Source organism: Alligator sinensis, unplaced genomic scaffold (assembly GCF_000455745.1).
Source record: "Alligator sinensis unplaced genomic scaffold, ASM45574v1 scaffold129_1, whole genome shotgun sequence".
Lineage (NCBI taxonomy): Eukaryota > Metazoa > Chordata > Crocodylia > Alligatoridae > Alligator > Alligator sinensis.
Window position 1 is genome coordinate 1,461,507 of NW_005842303.1, and position 14,786 is coordinate 1,476,292.

The 14,786-nt window shown below is 48.5% G+C and overlaps 1 protein-coding gene across 2 annotated transcripts in view; it reads left to right on the forward strand.

Annotated features, from left to right (window-relative positions):
- Positions 1 to 4,877: 4,877 nt before the first annotated feature.
- The window catches only part of LOC102368375 (lysine--tRNA ligase-like), a 58,268-nt gene continuing 48,359 nt past the window's right edge, over positions 4,878 to 14,786 (forward strand). The window contains exons 1-2 of one of the 2 annotated variants that reach the window (XM_025209698.1): positions 4,878 to 4,997; positions 13,861 to 13,936. In XM_025209698.1, the coding sequence (XP_025065483.1) occupies positions 4,984 to 4,997; positions 13,861 to 13,936 (90 nt within the window). In that variant the 5' untranslated portion in view covers positions 4,878 to 4,983. Of the gene's footprint in view, positions 4,998 to 5,550; positions 5,668 to 13,860; positions 13,937 to 14,786 lie in introns of those variants that run through there. The other variant, XM_006028303.3, reaches the window with a different exon arrangement.

Here is a 14,786-nt window from a genome sequence, read left to right on the forward strand (position 1 = left end):
TGGGATGATTTGTTCCTGAACTCTCAGTAAGAAGTCTTTGAAGTACAGCCAGCTCTCCTGAACTTCTCTCCCCCTCAGTCTGGCTTCCCAGGGGATCCTGCCCACGAGTACCTGAGTTAGTCGAAGTCTGTTTTTCTGAAGTCCAAGGTCCTTACTCTGCTGCTGTCCATCCTTCCTTTCCTCAGGATCCTGAACTCAATCATCTCATGGCCACTGCTGCCCAAGTTGCCATCCACGACTACATTCCCAACCAATTCTTCTTTGTTTTTGAGTAGCAGGTCAAGAAGAGCATAGCCCCTAATTGGCTGCTCCAGCACTTGCATCATTAAGTTGTCCCCAACACTCTCCAAAAACTTCCTGGATTGTACACTGCTGTATTGCTCTCTCAGATGTCAAGGTGATTGACGTCCCCCACGAGAACCAGGGCTTGTGACTGGGAAACTTCCACCAGCTGTTTGAAGAAGGCCTTATCCACCCTTCCTCCTGGTCTGGTGGTCTATAGCACACACCTACTACAACATCACCTTTGTTGCTCTCCCCTCTAACCTTAATGTAGAGACTTTCAACAGACCTATCTCCGGTTTCATACTGGAATTCTGGGCAATCAAATGGCTTTTTTACATAAAGTGCAACTCCTCCTTCTCCTCTTCTTCTTTGCCTGTCCTTCCTGAACAGTTTGTACCCGTCCATGAGTGTTCCAGTCATGCAAGCTATCCCACCAAGTTTCTGTTATTCCAATCGCATTATAGTTCCTTGACCATGCAAGTGTAACAGGGGGCAATCTTGGGGCCAGTCCAAACGTTGGCCCACCCACCTGTCTAGGGCAGTCTGCCCACCTGCCTTTCCTGCCATACCTTTGTTGTAACTAAAGTTTTTCCTAGGTCGGAGGCTGCTCATTTAATTGCCCTGATGCCAAGGGTGAAATACACTGCTCTGAACCTTCCCTTATACTGTGTCCCATGCCTCACAGTCAGCATTCAAGTCTACTAATACTCCCCTGGCCCCTTAGCTGGGCCATACTTGGTTTCTGGCCCACACTTGGCCTCAGGAGTTCTCAGACTTACCTGGGCCACATATCCCCTTTACTGGGCTCCCTCACTGAGGCTGCCTCCTTCCCTGGGGCCTTAGCCAGCCACTTCACTGGGACTCCAATACCCTGCCCCTCACTGGGGCCTCAGTACCTGGCCCCCTCACTGGGCTGCTGGGCCTAACACCTCTTGGGCCTCAGGCCTCACTCAGTGGGCCTGGGCCCAGTCTTAGGCCCCTTCTCTTGGCCTGGACCCCACCTCAGGCCCCACACAGTGGGCCTTGGCCCTGTGCTTTGCTGTTGGGTTGTGTTCCCCTAGCCTTTTCCCTCCATGGGATCACCCTCAAGGCAGTGGGGGCTGAGCCTTTCTGGCGTCCCATACTCACATTTCACTGGGGAGGCACAGGTATGGCATTTGCTGGAGACTGCCCTGCAGCAGGCAGCCCCACCACAACATCCAGCTGCAGTAGGGTGTATTTTTTAGGTCATTCTCGAGGACCAGGAACCTCCTCCATCCCCATAGTTTCTACCCTGAACCTCCAGGTGTTTTGGGAGCAGACTACTCCAGCTGGATGATGTTACTTCAGCAGCTTCCCTGCAGCATCTGCCAGTTCTGCTCTCAGGGCGTAATCATATACCCAGGCTCCCCAGCCTTGTCACCAGCCAGGCGGTCTCCTGACTACCATGTGACTGCCTGATTGCATCTGCTCCACCTGCAGGCTACTTGCTGCCTGCTCAAACCCCTTGAAGTGGCAGCACAACCTGTGCTCTGCCACAACAAGGACTTTTAATTCTTCCTGCTTATTTCTCAGGCTCCATGCATTTGTGTACAGACACCTGAGATAACTAGCTGATTGCCCTACTTTTTCAGCAAGAATGAGGAGGCCTCCTATGTTGCTCCCTTCTGCTTGTGCTTCCTCCAGGTTGCCCCCTTCCCCATTTGCCTCAGGACTTTCGTCTTCATCCCCCAGTGAACGTAGTTTAAAGCTCTCCTTGCTAGGTTAGTGAGCCTGCCTGTGAAGATGCTCTTCCCTTTCTTTGTCAGGTGAATCCCATCTCTTTTCAGCAATCCTTCTTCTTGGAAAGACATCCCATGGTAAAAGAAGCCAAATCTTTGCTGGTGACACCACCTACACAGCCAGGTGTTGATCTGCAGGATGCACCTGTTCTTCCCTGGGCCCTTTCCCTTGACCAGAAGGATCAAAGAGAACATAACCTGAGCACCAGGCCCCTCCACCCTTGTACCCAGAGCCCTGTAGTCACTCTTTATTTGTTCAGGGTCTCCCCTGGCAGTATCATTGGTGCCCACATGGATGAGCAGCATGGGGTAGTAGATTACTGAATCAGTTTCAGTAATCCCTCTGTGAAATTTTGGATCTGGGCACCAGGCAAGCAGCAGACTTCCAAAGACAACAGGTCAGTTTGGCAGATGGCTCCTTCTGACCCTCACAGAAAGGAGTCTCCAACCATCACCACCCATTGCTTCTTCTTGGTGGCTGTTGTCTCAATCCTTCCCACTTTGGTGAGGCCACCTTGGTGAGCTATATTGCTTTTGGTTCCTGAACTGTCTTATTTAGAGGTAATTTTGACCCCTTACAGCAAAGGTTGGCAGCCTATGAACTACAGGCTGGTTCCACCCCATGAAAAGGTTGCATCTAGCCCATGGCAGCCTGGGGAGATCAGGCAGAACACAGCTACACTGAGCAATCCATCCTCTCCTCAGATTCTCACTCTGCAGTCCTTTCTGTTGGTCATTTGTTCCTGTGCTTACCTGTGCTGCAGAGGGCTTGGGCATTTCATGTAAGGGTAGGCATGGGCAGCTTTGGCACCCTGGGGGTGTAGATTTGTGGTGGTAGCAGAAGGCTGGATCACAAGCTCTGGCTCACAGCTGTGAAAAATTGCCTACCACCTCCTCACAAGATAAAGAGGAACAGCACCATATAAGGCAGTCAAGGTAGACATCTATTTTGGAACTGGATGAGCAGTCACTTCTGGCTCCATCTCCTCTAAAGGGCTGTAAAATTGTAAGAATCAGGAAGATCAGTTCAGGCTGTTCCTTAGATAACGAGGTAAACATTGTCTTCAGTGTATGGACTTGGCTGGATAGTTCTTAGTGGTGAAAAGGCTTCCACACAGGGCCTGTGCTGAAGTCAAGGTGGAAGGGGCTACTGCAGGTGGTGCAGAAAGCCCCAGAGAACCAAATATGGGATTAGTGCCCATGAGCAAAAAAGGTCAGATTGGAAGTGGCCCAGGGACACAGTTAAGTGACTGAATGCTAATTCACTCAGGCTGTTTCCTGTTGCCAGATGGGGACCCCCTATTCCTGAAGCTGGATGGACCAGAGTGAGTTTTTTCCCTTGGCTGCTCCCATTTGTTCCTTGAGAGAGAGAGGCACCACAGCAAATGCACCAAGACTATAGAATTGGCTGCCTGAATCCCCAAGGGACTAGCATCATCAGAGTGTAGCTTGTCAAATATATTCCCTAACAAAGAACTATAAAGATGGCCAGGAGCCTAATGCTATGATATCTCTACCTGACATTTGAACTGTGTCTCATGTAGACATGCCATTAGTTTCAGGTGTTCACAGGGTATTTCCAGGCGATATGTGCCATTAAGAGAATCCATGACTTGTGGAGCAGATCCCTTTACCCTCTCTTGACCTAGGTAGAATGGCTGTGTGGCAGGCACATGCTTGCAGCGCTGCAGCTAGTGTGCCATGCCCACCCACTGGCTTAGCCAGTGGGTCTTCTGTGAGGCTCTGCCACCCCCACACATCACCCCTTCCCACTCAGATGGTCCAGTCTGGTCTCGGTGATGTCTGCGATGGGCTACTAGCACCATTCATTCTCCTGGCATGCCTGGCTGTGCAGTCCCCCATGGGAGTGTGATGAGGCCTTCTTGGCTGACGAATGCACAACTTAATGATAATGAAACTAAACATGCTCATGTGATGCAGGCAAGCAGGGCATCGATGCTACACGCACACAACACTTCAGCATTCTGTGTTCGGTGAGGTGTGCTTTGCTTGGTTTGCCTGGCTTCCCTTTTGTGGCTATTCCCCAGGCAGCTGGGGTTCTAGGCCTGCTGCTACCCAGCCATGTACCCCAGTATGGAAGGTCAATGGCATGCTGTCTAGAGTTGAGGCATCTCCCTGCTGATGCTAGTGTTTCTTCCTTCATAAAAAATTTCCTGCCACACCTTTGATGTTATGGGAGAAAGATGTTCAAACACTCTTGGGAGATGAGGGTTGTTATAGGCTCAAGGCGTCGATTGAACTTCACAGAGCTCCACCATCCCCATCCCCTGCACTATCTGCACCAGGTGTTTTGGGATTGTTGTTGCTTGCCTCTGAGGCCATTGTTCTGGCCTCAGTCTAAAGGACCCCTGCCCGGAGTCGTCGTCTTAGTTTGGCTGCTTGCCTTATTCTTCCCTGTATGGGTCCCAAGGCAGCTCTCTCTTATGTCTAATCCTGCCCTTATCTTCAGGGTAGGGATGGACTCCCTCCCTCCTGGGGGGTAACTGTGCCCATATCTCTATCTTCTTCAAGGTTCCTGGAGTGGTTACCTTTACACACCCCCCCAGGGCTGGACTCACTAGATGAGCAGCTTCCTTGGCTTCTGTGATGATTCTTCTTGTCTAAGAAGATCCTTCACTGGTTCTCTCCAGGTAAGTCAGAGGACTGGAACTCTCCCTTAAGCTCCAGGGTTGGTTCCCTTCTTCTGTGATCTCACCGGTCTTCTTCTTTTCTTCTCGTCTCCTCCTCTTTCCATCTGACCCTGGGTTGCCCTCCCAGCATCCCTTAAATCTCCCTTTTCCCCAGCTGGGTCCACCATGGCAGCTTCCTATTCACTGGCTGCTTGACCCAGCTGTTTCTTCTTTCTCTCTTTGGTGCAGTTTCTTTCTTTTCCCCTTGGCCGTGCTGGTTTCCTCCCTCCAGCAGACCAGCCACCTGGATGCCAGCACTGTGGTAAGTGTCATGGGCCTGTCACAGGCTGGCTTGGTATTGTGGTTGGCTTGAGCGCACACTGGGGTAAACGCATTTCAGTGGGAAGATGTTGCTTGGCACTAGCTAGGCTTTGGCTCACAGTGTCTTGGAACCAAATGGAACATAATTCTTGGAACCATTTAATGGGTGCATTTCCTTTTTTGCTCTATTGGTTGAATACAGGAAAACAGCTGACTTGTGAAACAGAAACCTTTAGTTTAAAAGAAAGACACTCCTTTCCTGTAAATGGGTAACTGAATTTTTTCTGCATCACATGTTATGTGTATATGAACGTAGTCAAAGAAAGTGAAAGAAATTCAAGGAGGAATGTCTGTTATGCATCAGTAATTCTAAACTTACTTAAACTAATTTATAAGGTTTCCACCCCCTATTGTTTACAGGGTACCCATTCAAGGACTATTAAAGGTCATGAGGACACAGAAATCAATCTTTTTGTGTTGATTTACTTAGTGCAGAACATGAAAATTAAGTTTCAGTTTCGAGACCTCTCCCTCCAAGAGTCAGTATAAGTAGCAAGTGCTAGAACGAATCAAGCATTGCAGGCTTTGAATGCAATAACTTCATCTGCACTCGGCTTTGTAGAGGTACACAGCATGGCAGACCCAAAAAAGTGCTCGGCTGACTCTTCAGTGTAAGTTATTTCGTTGTAGTGTAAACTTGGCAACATTATGAGAAATTGTAAAATTAAGTCATACATAAAGATTTTGTTTAAATATTCTGTGTCTAATTTTACTGTATTATTTTAAAATTAATGAGATAATTTTTATACATTCCTCCTTAAACCCTTTTTTAACTTTCCTTTGCTAGTCTTAAAACTATGCTGTGAACATATGAAATGTTCGGTCAGTGAGTTACTATGACAGTGCTGAATGCTCTGCCTCCACTTATCTCAATTTATTAATATTTTGTATTAAGAAATGCTGCACAGGGAGGTTGTATATACTCTAGCATGGCAGTGCAGGCTGAAAAATAAAAAAAAATAACTTTCTCTTACTTAGATCATCCCAGTAGGAAATATACTATTTTTAGATTAATATTTGTAACTACACTGGCAAGATGTTGTGTGTCCTGAGGCCACTAGATTGATCCTTCTTTATTAGGGGACAGGTGAGAAGGATTAGGCTACCCTCCATGTATGTTACTTAAATTTCTATGATTTTCAACCCCTTCTCTGTCATACTCCACATATATCAGTACTTGTATTTTAAATCCCTTCTTTCTTTTGTGATCAGAACAATGCCTGTTTCCTGATCTGTAGAGATAAATTCTCAGAAGTTTTTCAGTTGAACATAATGTCCTGGAAAAATCCATTCAATTCCAGGCTAGGAGTGAAGTCCTGGCTAAGTCAGTGGCACAACTCCTGCTGACAAGATTGATGCTAGGGTTTTACACAGCACTCTTAACAGAGATGACCTGAAGAGCTTAACCTAGGTTTAAGACTTAATCTTTAACAATGGAATAGGATAACCTGGGATATAGTCTCAAGTAGGTACTAAACACTGTCGGTTACATCTAGGTCATCTGTTAATTTTTTTTTCCTTTCCACTGCATCATAGTGTTTTTCTCTGCTGGGGGAGGTAGTTAGCCATGTTAGTCTGAAGACAGGCAGAAGTCAGGGTAGTTTAGAAACTCAGACTGACTAAATCTGAGATGCATAGCCGACACTTTTGTAAGCAGTGGTGTACCTCATCGGGTGCTGTGAAGGAAGTGTAGGAAGTAGAACTTCTAAATAGAAAGTATTGTTTAGACTACAAAGGTTACGGAAGGGGGAGCAAAAAGGAAGGTGGACTGCTGGCAGAGGCAAGCTGAGTAGGGAGAGAAAAAAACAAGGCAGTAAATCCACTCAGGGACATAAGTGTTATAAAACCTAATTCAGGTAAAGGGGAAATGCTCTGTAGTCTGGAATTAGACCATATTTAACAGAATCCTGTCGGTGGATGATTTCTTGTTCTGCAATTTCCAATTCATTTTTATAGTTTTGTTGTCTAAGAATAGCCACTGATGTTAGTGATGGAATGTCCAGGGAGGTTAAAGTGATCTGCCACGGGCTTGTTTGTCATTCTGGAACTGATGTCAGATCAGTGTCCATTCATTCTTTCATGTGGGTATCTCCTTGTCTGTCCAATGCAGACAGCAAAGGGGCACTGTAAACAGGTGATGGCATATATGACATTAGTAGAGGTGCAGGTAAATGAATCTGGGATGTTATAATCCATGTGGTTTGGTCCAGTGATGATGTGGCCTGTGTTGATAAAGGGGCACAGAGCTTCCTGTAAGGCAGGACAGGTTTGTCCTCCATAGCTACCTTGAGATTTCGGAGGAGGGGTTGGAGGTCATTAATCTAAGCTGTTGCTGCCATGTTAGCTTGAGGTTTGTGCCTAAATTGATTGTGAACCTTTTGGCAGGGGGCAAGGATAGAAGTTGGACTACTGCTGCTGCTCATACAGCTAATGTTAGGGGTTTGAACAATTTATCAGATCTTAATTGAATCATTCTGTGCCGCTAATCCAACCTCTGTACTTTGAATGTTATTTTGGAGTGTAGTTGCTGTCTTTTGACCTAGGCTGCCTGGAGCAGAGTGATTCAAATGTACTAAGACAAAGTAAGTGTTGCAGTGAAGAAGAGTTCTTTGTGTCATATGGGTCCTTTGGCACAGACATGAATGGCTTGCCCAAAGCCTAATAATAGCCCGCTATCCCAATTTTATATGTCACTATAATCAGAAGGGAAAACACTATTTGATGCAGATGAAAATCTATAAAATCCTCTCTATTTTTGGTAAAGATTAACTAGGTTACAATGAGTTAATTCATGGATAGAGGAAAATATTTCTGGTTCGGGGAGACTAAGAGAACAAATCCCCGGGTGTCTAATCTTTTTCTACTTTGCCATATTTTTTGGGAAACCATGCCTACGTATGCAGTACTGTCACATAGTGTGAAGCCATTAGAAACCTAGAAAACAATTTCAGAGCACAAAGGTGCAATTCGTGGGGAAGATATTGTATCATTGGAAGTGATGCATGTTGAAGAAAGTGATGCAACATCAGATTTCAGGCAGTCAGTTGATAATACCAAATTACAGGCATTCAGTTGACATTAATCCCAGGGTGTCAATAGATACATACCTTACACGCAGTTTTTCTACATGTCTGGACTGCTAAAGGAATCATTGTAGAGGGTAAATGTTTCCATTTCTAAGGGCAGGTCTTGGATTCTGTAAATTACCTTTCTATGGACACCCCTACACAAGATGTTTACTGTGCAGTTGACTAATTAACTGTGCAGTAAACATCTCAGCATCTACATATGCACCCATTAGTGTGCACAAAACTAATAAACTCCACAGCAGGGTAGTACTTGTAAATACAAGTACTACCCTGTTGCAGAGTTTTTTGTGCCTGGCAGCGCACATGTAGATGCTGCCCAGATGGCTGGGGCATGAGGGTGCTTTACTGCAGGGGCTGCCTGCTGGCTAGCCCCATGCTGAAGCACTCTTGGGTGTGTGTAGATGAAACGGGGGCTGTGAACTGAAGCGGTGGATTTTAAAAAACACAGCTTCAATTTAGGGCCGATTAAACCCCCTTGTTGTGCACACACCCTGCTGACTTATTTGCCTCTCCGGCGGAGAGGGGAGAAGAGCTGCTGGTCGGTGGAGCAATCCCTGGGCTGCAGGGGTGGTAGGGGAGGTGGAGGGGGGAGGGCTGGTGCTTCTCCCCGCAGCAGCCCCTCCAGGTGGCACCTGTCCACAGGCACCTGGCTCAGGCGGTCCCAGGGGACACCGCAAGTGTAGAGGGAAGCACCGGGCCCCGGCACACCTCAGGCAGGGAGGCAGGCTCCAGGGCAGGGAGAAAAAAAATCAGGCTCCTCGCTTTTCTTGGGTGGAGCCTGTTTTCCCAGGCTGCTGCCAAGCTGTCTGCAGGGCTTCCTGCAGAGCTGAGGAGCTGCATGTAGTCCAGTACTTACCTCTGCAGCTGTAGGGGCAGCAAACTAAAACTCCTTTCAGTCATATAAGGTGCTTTACACTGCTGAATTTCGTACAGTGCCTGGAATTAATGCGCAATACGCCACTGAGGTGTGTGAACACCACCACCATTAAAAGCAATGCAAAATCATTTAGCCCACTTTAAAGTGTTGTTGTGCACACACGCCCCTTGTTTCATCTACACACGGCCCTTGTGCCCCATCCAGCCTCTCTGCAGCACATTTGACCTGGTTAGAGCAGCCCTGGGCTGGCAGGCTGCCCCCTGGGCCCCCCCTGCCAGCCTCGGCTGCTGTGACCTGGCTCAGTATACTGCAGTCTAGGTGCATGTGCAGCTGTGTGCTCAGGAGTTTCCAATAAATTCTGCAGTTTATTGCTGCCCCCTAATGGCATGTGTAGATGCACCCTGTGTGTAAGAAACAGCCTGTCCACTACTTACAATATAGAGTTTCTGGATTGGGGTATATGAATGCAGCATTTTAGGTATATTCACTGGATTTTGAGATATCTGGGAATATTATATACTTGCTGAGTTATTCTTCCCCCCTTTTTATATGATTTCTAGTTATGGTTTCTGTATACTGGGAACTAGAAGCTTAGCTGGTATAAATCAGCATATGTACACTGAAATCTGTGGTGCTGGGGATCTATCCTATACTTTGGTACCAATTGGCACTACATGGTAGAATCTGAGGGTATAGACAGCTATTACATTTGTAGCACTATTAAAGTCCTTGTATGTTTACGTTTTGTAGCACCACTAGTGTGCTACAAATAGCCTGAGCTCTACAGAATAGTACCCCTTTGAAACAGAAACTTCTCTGTAGTGCCACATGTAACAGCTGTTTAGTTGCATGTAGTGCTACAAGAGTCTCTAGGACTCCCAACATCCCAGAGTCCTTTGTTTTCCCTTCCTTCTTCCAAGGGAGATGGAGAGAGGGAGCAAGGCTGGCTCCCTGCTAGGCAGCAGTGCTGTAAGGGAACCCTGATAAGACTTGGCTACCACTGCTGCAGTTGTTAGAGTCCCAGGTTCTGCCAGAGCCAAGATTCCTTCCACAAGCCAGTGGGAGAGTGGCTGGCCCCGTGGCTGGGGGGGGGGGGGGGGGTATGGGGGCTGCCCCTGTGGCTGTGGCAGTGGTGGCATCATGGGTGCCAGAGCCCAAATTCCTGCCACTGCTGCCAGAACTCCAGTGAGAATTGGGAGTCTTGAGCCAAAATCCACAATGGTTCACGAAGAGCTAGCTATTTTTAGTACAGGCAGGAGGTTGCAATAGCTTGTCATGGAAACATCTGCAGGATTTAAATGGGAGAAGGCAGCCCCATCAGCAGTTTTGGAAATGATGTTTGGATGGGCTCAACAATACTTATTAAGCCTTTAGACAATCAACCCACTGGTAGATCATTAGTTACCAGTGCTGGATATGATGACACGAGACCTAAAGTCATGTGTAAATCAGATAACCCCACTTGGGTACGTCCAAACGAGTGAGCACATGCCTGATACAATATCTCAAAGCAGTTTGAGATTGTGCAAGAGGCATGCTGGGAATAAAAAACTGTTCAGTGCGCTGGGGCAAATAGGACTGGAGCAAGGTTGCAGCAGTGTCTTGAACTCAGGCTCTGTCCCTGGTAAGTAGGGATGTGGGGGTGGGGGGACTGTAGGTGAGTGGGGTGGGGGTTGTAGATGTGGAAGGACTGTATGTGTGGGAGAGGGGGGACTGCTTGGGTGGGGTGGGTCCCCTGCCTACCCCTCTGCATGGCGCACAGCCCACCCACAGCAGCAGCAGAGGCTGTGGGGCACTCAGGGCCTGCTACTGGCAGAATCCCCCCATGTCATGGCACAGCTTCAGCTGCCTGGGACCCAGTGCTACCTGTGCCACATGGTGTGGGCCAGGCCTGGCCTGGCCCGGGGGTGTGCACCTTCAGGCAGAACTGGGCCACTCTTGCTGTTACCCAGGGTCCTGGCACTGCATGCAAGAGCCACACATTGGGCCAGTCCAGGTGCTGCCTTCAAGTGCTCCACATGCCATCAGACTGGGCCAGCTCCATGGAGACAGGATCTGGCCTAGCCTGACATGTGGCCGCTATGTGCAGTGCCAGGGGCTCCGGGTAACAGCAAGTGCAGCTCAGTCCTGCCCGAAGGCACACACCTCTGAGCTGGGCCCACACCATGTGGCACAGGCGGTGCTGAGTCCCAAGCAGCCAGGGCTGCACTGTGCCCGGGGCGGGACTCTGCCAGCAATGGGCCCTGGGCACCCCATGGCCACTGTTGCTGCTGGGGGGGAGATATGCATTGTGCTGGGAGGTGAGCAGGGGACCCACCCCTCCTGAGCAGTCCCCCCACACATGCAGTCCTCCCCATACCCACAACCCCCCCCACAAGCCACTCACAAACTCCACACCTTCAAACCACCCCCATGAACCACCCACCCACATGTCCAGCCTCAAACTCCACACCACTCCAAACCTCTGCACAAGCCCCAAACCGCCCATAAACCTCACCCCTACAAACCCTACACCCACCCACAAACCCTCCCAAACTTCCCATATAAACCTCTTCTCCACCCCAAACCCCACATCCCCCACACAAATCTCACACCCTGAGTGGCCAGCCAGCCAAATAGGATGGGATGGGACCTGATGGCAGGAGCTGTGGCTCCAGGGGCAACTGCCATACTGCAGCCCTGCCCTGTACCCACATCAGTGCTGGGACATGCGGCCCCAACCAGGAGTGGCTCCTGGTCCCAGGTGCCACTTGGATGTTTGATGGGCTGGAGGGAGGGGTGGAGGTGGCAGCAGGGGTGAGAGAGAGAGACAGAGAGATGGGGGTTGGAGGTGGGGAAGTGCTTCAGTTAGGAGAGGCTGCCAGAGCCAGGCTTAGAGTTCCCCTGTGCCCCTAGAGCAGCTTGTGCAAGGGGAGGCCAGCCTGGAAGGGAAGGGGCTTGCCCAGCCCAGTCACTGTTCAAGGGCTGGCATTGGTCAGAGCCACAAAGTAGCAGGTGGGACAGCTGCAGCTGGACCCATGTCCTTGTGCTGGAACAGAGCTGCTTCTGGGACGGAGCTAGTGGGGGTAGGCAGGGGCTGCAGGTCAGGAGTGAGGGGCACTGTGGGGGTTATGGGTTGGGAGGGAGGGGCAAGGGCAGGGGCAGGGAACTGGCATGCCAGTGCTGCTCAGTGCCTCACATCCTGGTGAGCGAGGGGGTAAGGGCAGCTCTGATTTTTCTATGATAAAAACCCCCCCCCAAAACAAATGCCAAAGTGTATAGATACTTACAATTCATTTATTATGATGATAGAGACACTGGTAGGCTTTCAATTTGCTTTGAAATTGTAAATATATCAGTAAAACACTGCTTAATTTATCTCTCTACATATGGTGGTATTTCATTTTAATCATGGAAGAACATGGATTGTGGGTATTTTTAATGACAGAATTTGGGATTTTTTTATCAGGGAATTTGCTATTTTAAAACAGGGAATACCACGATATCTGCTAGTGAAGCAAGTAGTGAGACCCAGGCAGAGGAGCCTGCCCAGGGCCAGCGCCAGGGACCCAGCTGGAGGGCAGATGAGGTGGCGGACTTGGCCCTTTGGGGCCAAGAGGACACACTTCGACAATTCATAGCTGCCCACTGCAGCAAGCACATCTTCTGGGCAATAGTTGCCCAGATGGCAGGGTGGGGGCACCAGAAGATATGACAGCAGTACTGCACAAAGGCCAACTGTGCAGACATGGCCCGCTGGCAGCTTGCCTAGAGGTGCAGAAGGCTCTGCTACAGTGCCTATACCACAGCCCAGGTGGCCATGCAATCCCAGTCTGGGTCTAGCAGGCATTCAGCCAAGGGGCCACAGGTACAAGGGAACAGATGCTGTCACAGGTGGTAGCAGATCACAGCTAGGCAGCAGCCCGCACTGCCAGACTGCTGCAATGGATAGAGGGTGCAGGGGCCACTCTAGATTAGTTTCCCCAGATACCAACTGGCTGGGCCTCAGAAGCTCCTGAGGGCAAGTAGCCCTGAGCTGCTTGACAGGGCAGCTTTTTATACTGCCTCTAGCTCCCCCTGGCTGAAAATCTGGGAGGAGCTGGGAAGGGTCAGTTTGCCCCAAGTGGCACAATTTGCCCCACACCGAAGTGCACGTTCAGGCATGTGTGCTAAGGCAAAAATCTCCAGCACAAATATGTGCTGCTGCTTTTTGAGCTGCTGCAGGTGCACGTGTCTGCATGTGTGGATGCACCTCTTGGAGCCAGACCTACACCTCCACAGGTATCAGGGCAATGAATAACGCGGTCCTATTTTTCACTCCTGTTGCCTATGGGGCTTTGCACTGCTGCAGAATTGATGAGGTCTTGATTTGCTTCCTCTGGTTTGTCCATCCTAGGCCCAAGCAGAGCATTAGTTTTTAATTTTTGTTTAATGCCATGGACAAAACAAATGTTGCTACCCTCATAGTGTCAAACTTCAGCTTCTGGAATAAGGTGATTAACTATAAATGGAGACTTTCAGGAAAAAGAATGCTAGTTTCTAGCTCTTGCATTTTCCTGACAATGTGAATCTTAAAGGCCACCTGAACAGGGAGCAAATAAAAATAATAAAATAAAAACTATCACATTAATTATTATTTAACTGTTATGAGTTTTGGGGGCCTGGGTCATGATTTTTAAAAGATTAGGATTAGCAACATTTCATTGGGAAGGGGCAGGATACAATTACCAGTTTCCTGGTCTTGTTATAACCCTTTCTGTTTTTAAAATTACTTTTTACCAAAATAAAGTGCTGGACCTACAAAAACTGGCAGTGTCAAACATAAATCTCATTTCGCTGTGGTCTGTCTTCTTTTGCAGGGATTTGAATGCAACATCTAACCTCAAGAATGCATCTAAGGGAAATGAGGAGGCTGAAGAGGAATGGGGGCCCCAGGTGAGTGCATCCTACTGAAGTAGATGCTCATTGGGAGTAAGACTAGGCTTAAAAACTTTACTGAAGATTTCAAGGTGTGCAGCTAATGGCTAATCAAAGAAGCCCTTTTCTATGCACAGGTGCACTTTTATGTCTTAAAATCAGTTTATAACCCCCTGTTTGGACTCTTGAATCAAGTGAAACCTGATTTACATTGATTGTAGTTTAATGCAGTAAGGAACTGATATATGATTCCTTAAAGGGCATAGCGGTAAATCTCTTCCCATTGCATGCTGGGAGCAGCAGGAAGAATTTTACCTCAGGAAATGAAATTCCTTTTGAAGACCTCCCCTGAGACAGTCAGCACTACGCAGTGCTCAAAGAAACCAGGTGCAATTTGCTCAATATAACTCTTAGACTATAGGCCCAACATCCATAATGGGTCTTAGGCTGTGACACTGATTTGCAGCATCTAACATTTAGGTGTCTATCTCCCATAACAGAATCTGCAGCTCACAATTTGGTACAATAGTTTCATCGTTTCATAGTTGGTAGGGTTGGAAGGGACCTGAGCAGATCATCAAGTCCGACCCACTGCCATGGCAAGAAAGAGTGCTGGGGTCAAATGACGCTGGCTAGGTGTTCATCCAGCCTCCTTTTAAAGACCCCCAGGGTAGGAGCCAGCACCACTTCTCTTGGAAGTTGGTTCCAGATCCTAGCTGCCCTGACAGTGAAGTAGCACCTCCTGATGTCTAGTCTGAATCTACCCTCTGCCAGCTTGTGACCATTATTTCTAGTCACTCTTGGTAGCGCTCGGGGGAACAGGGACTCCCCCAATGCCTGCTGGTCCCCTCTGACCGGTTTGTAAACA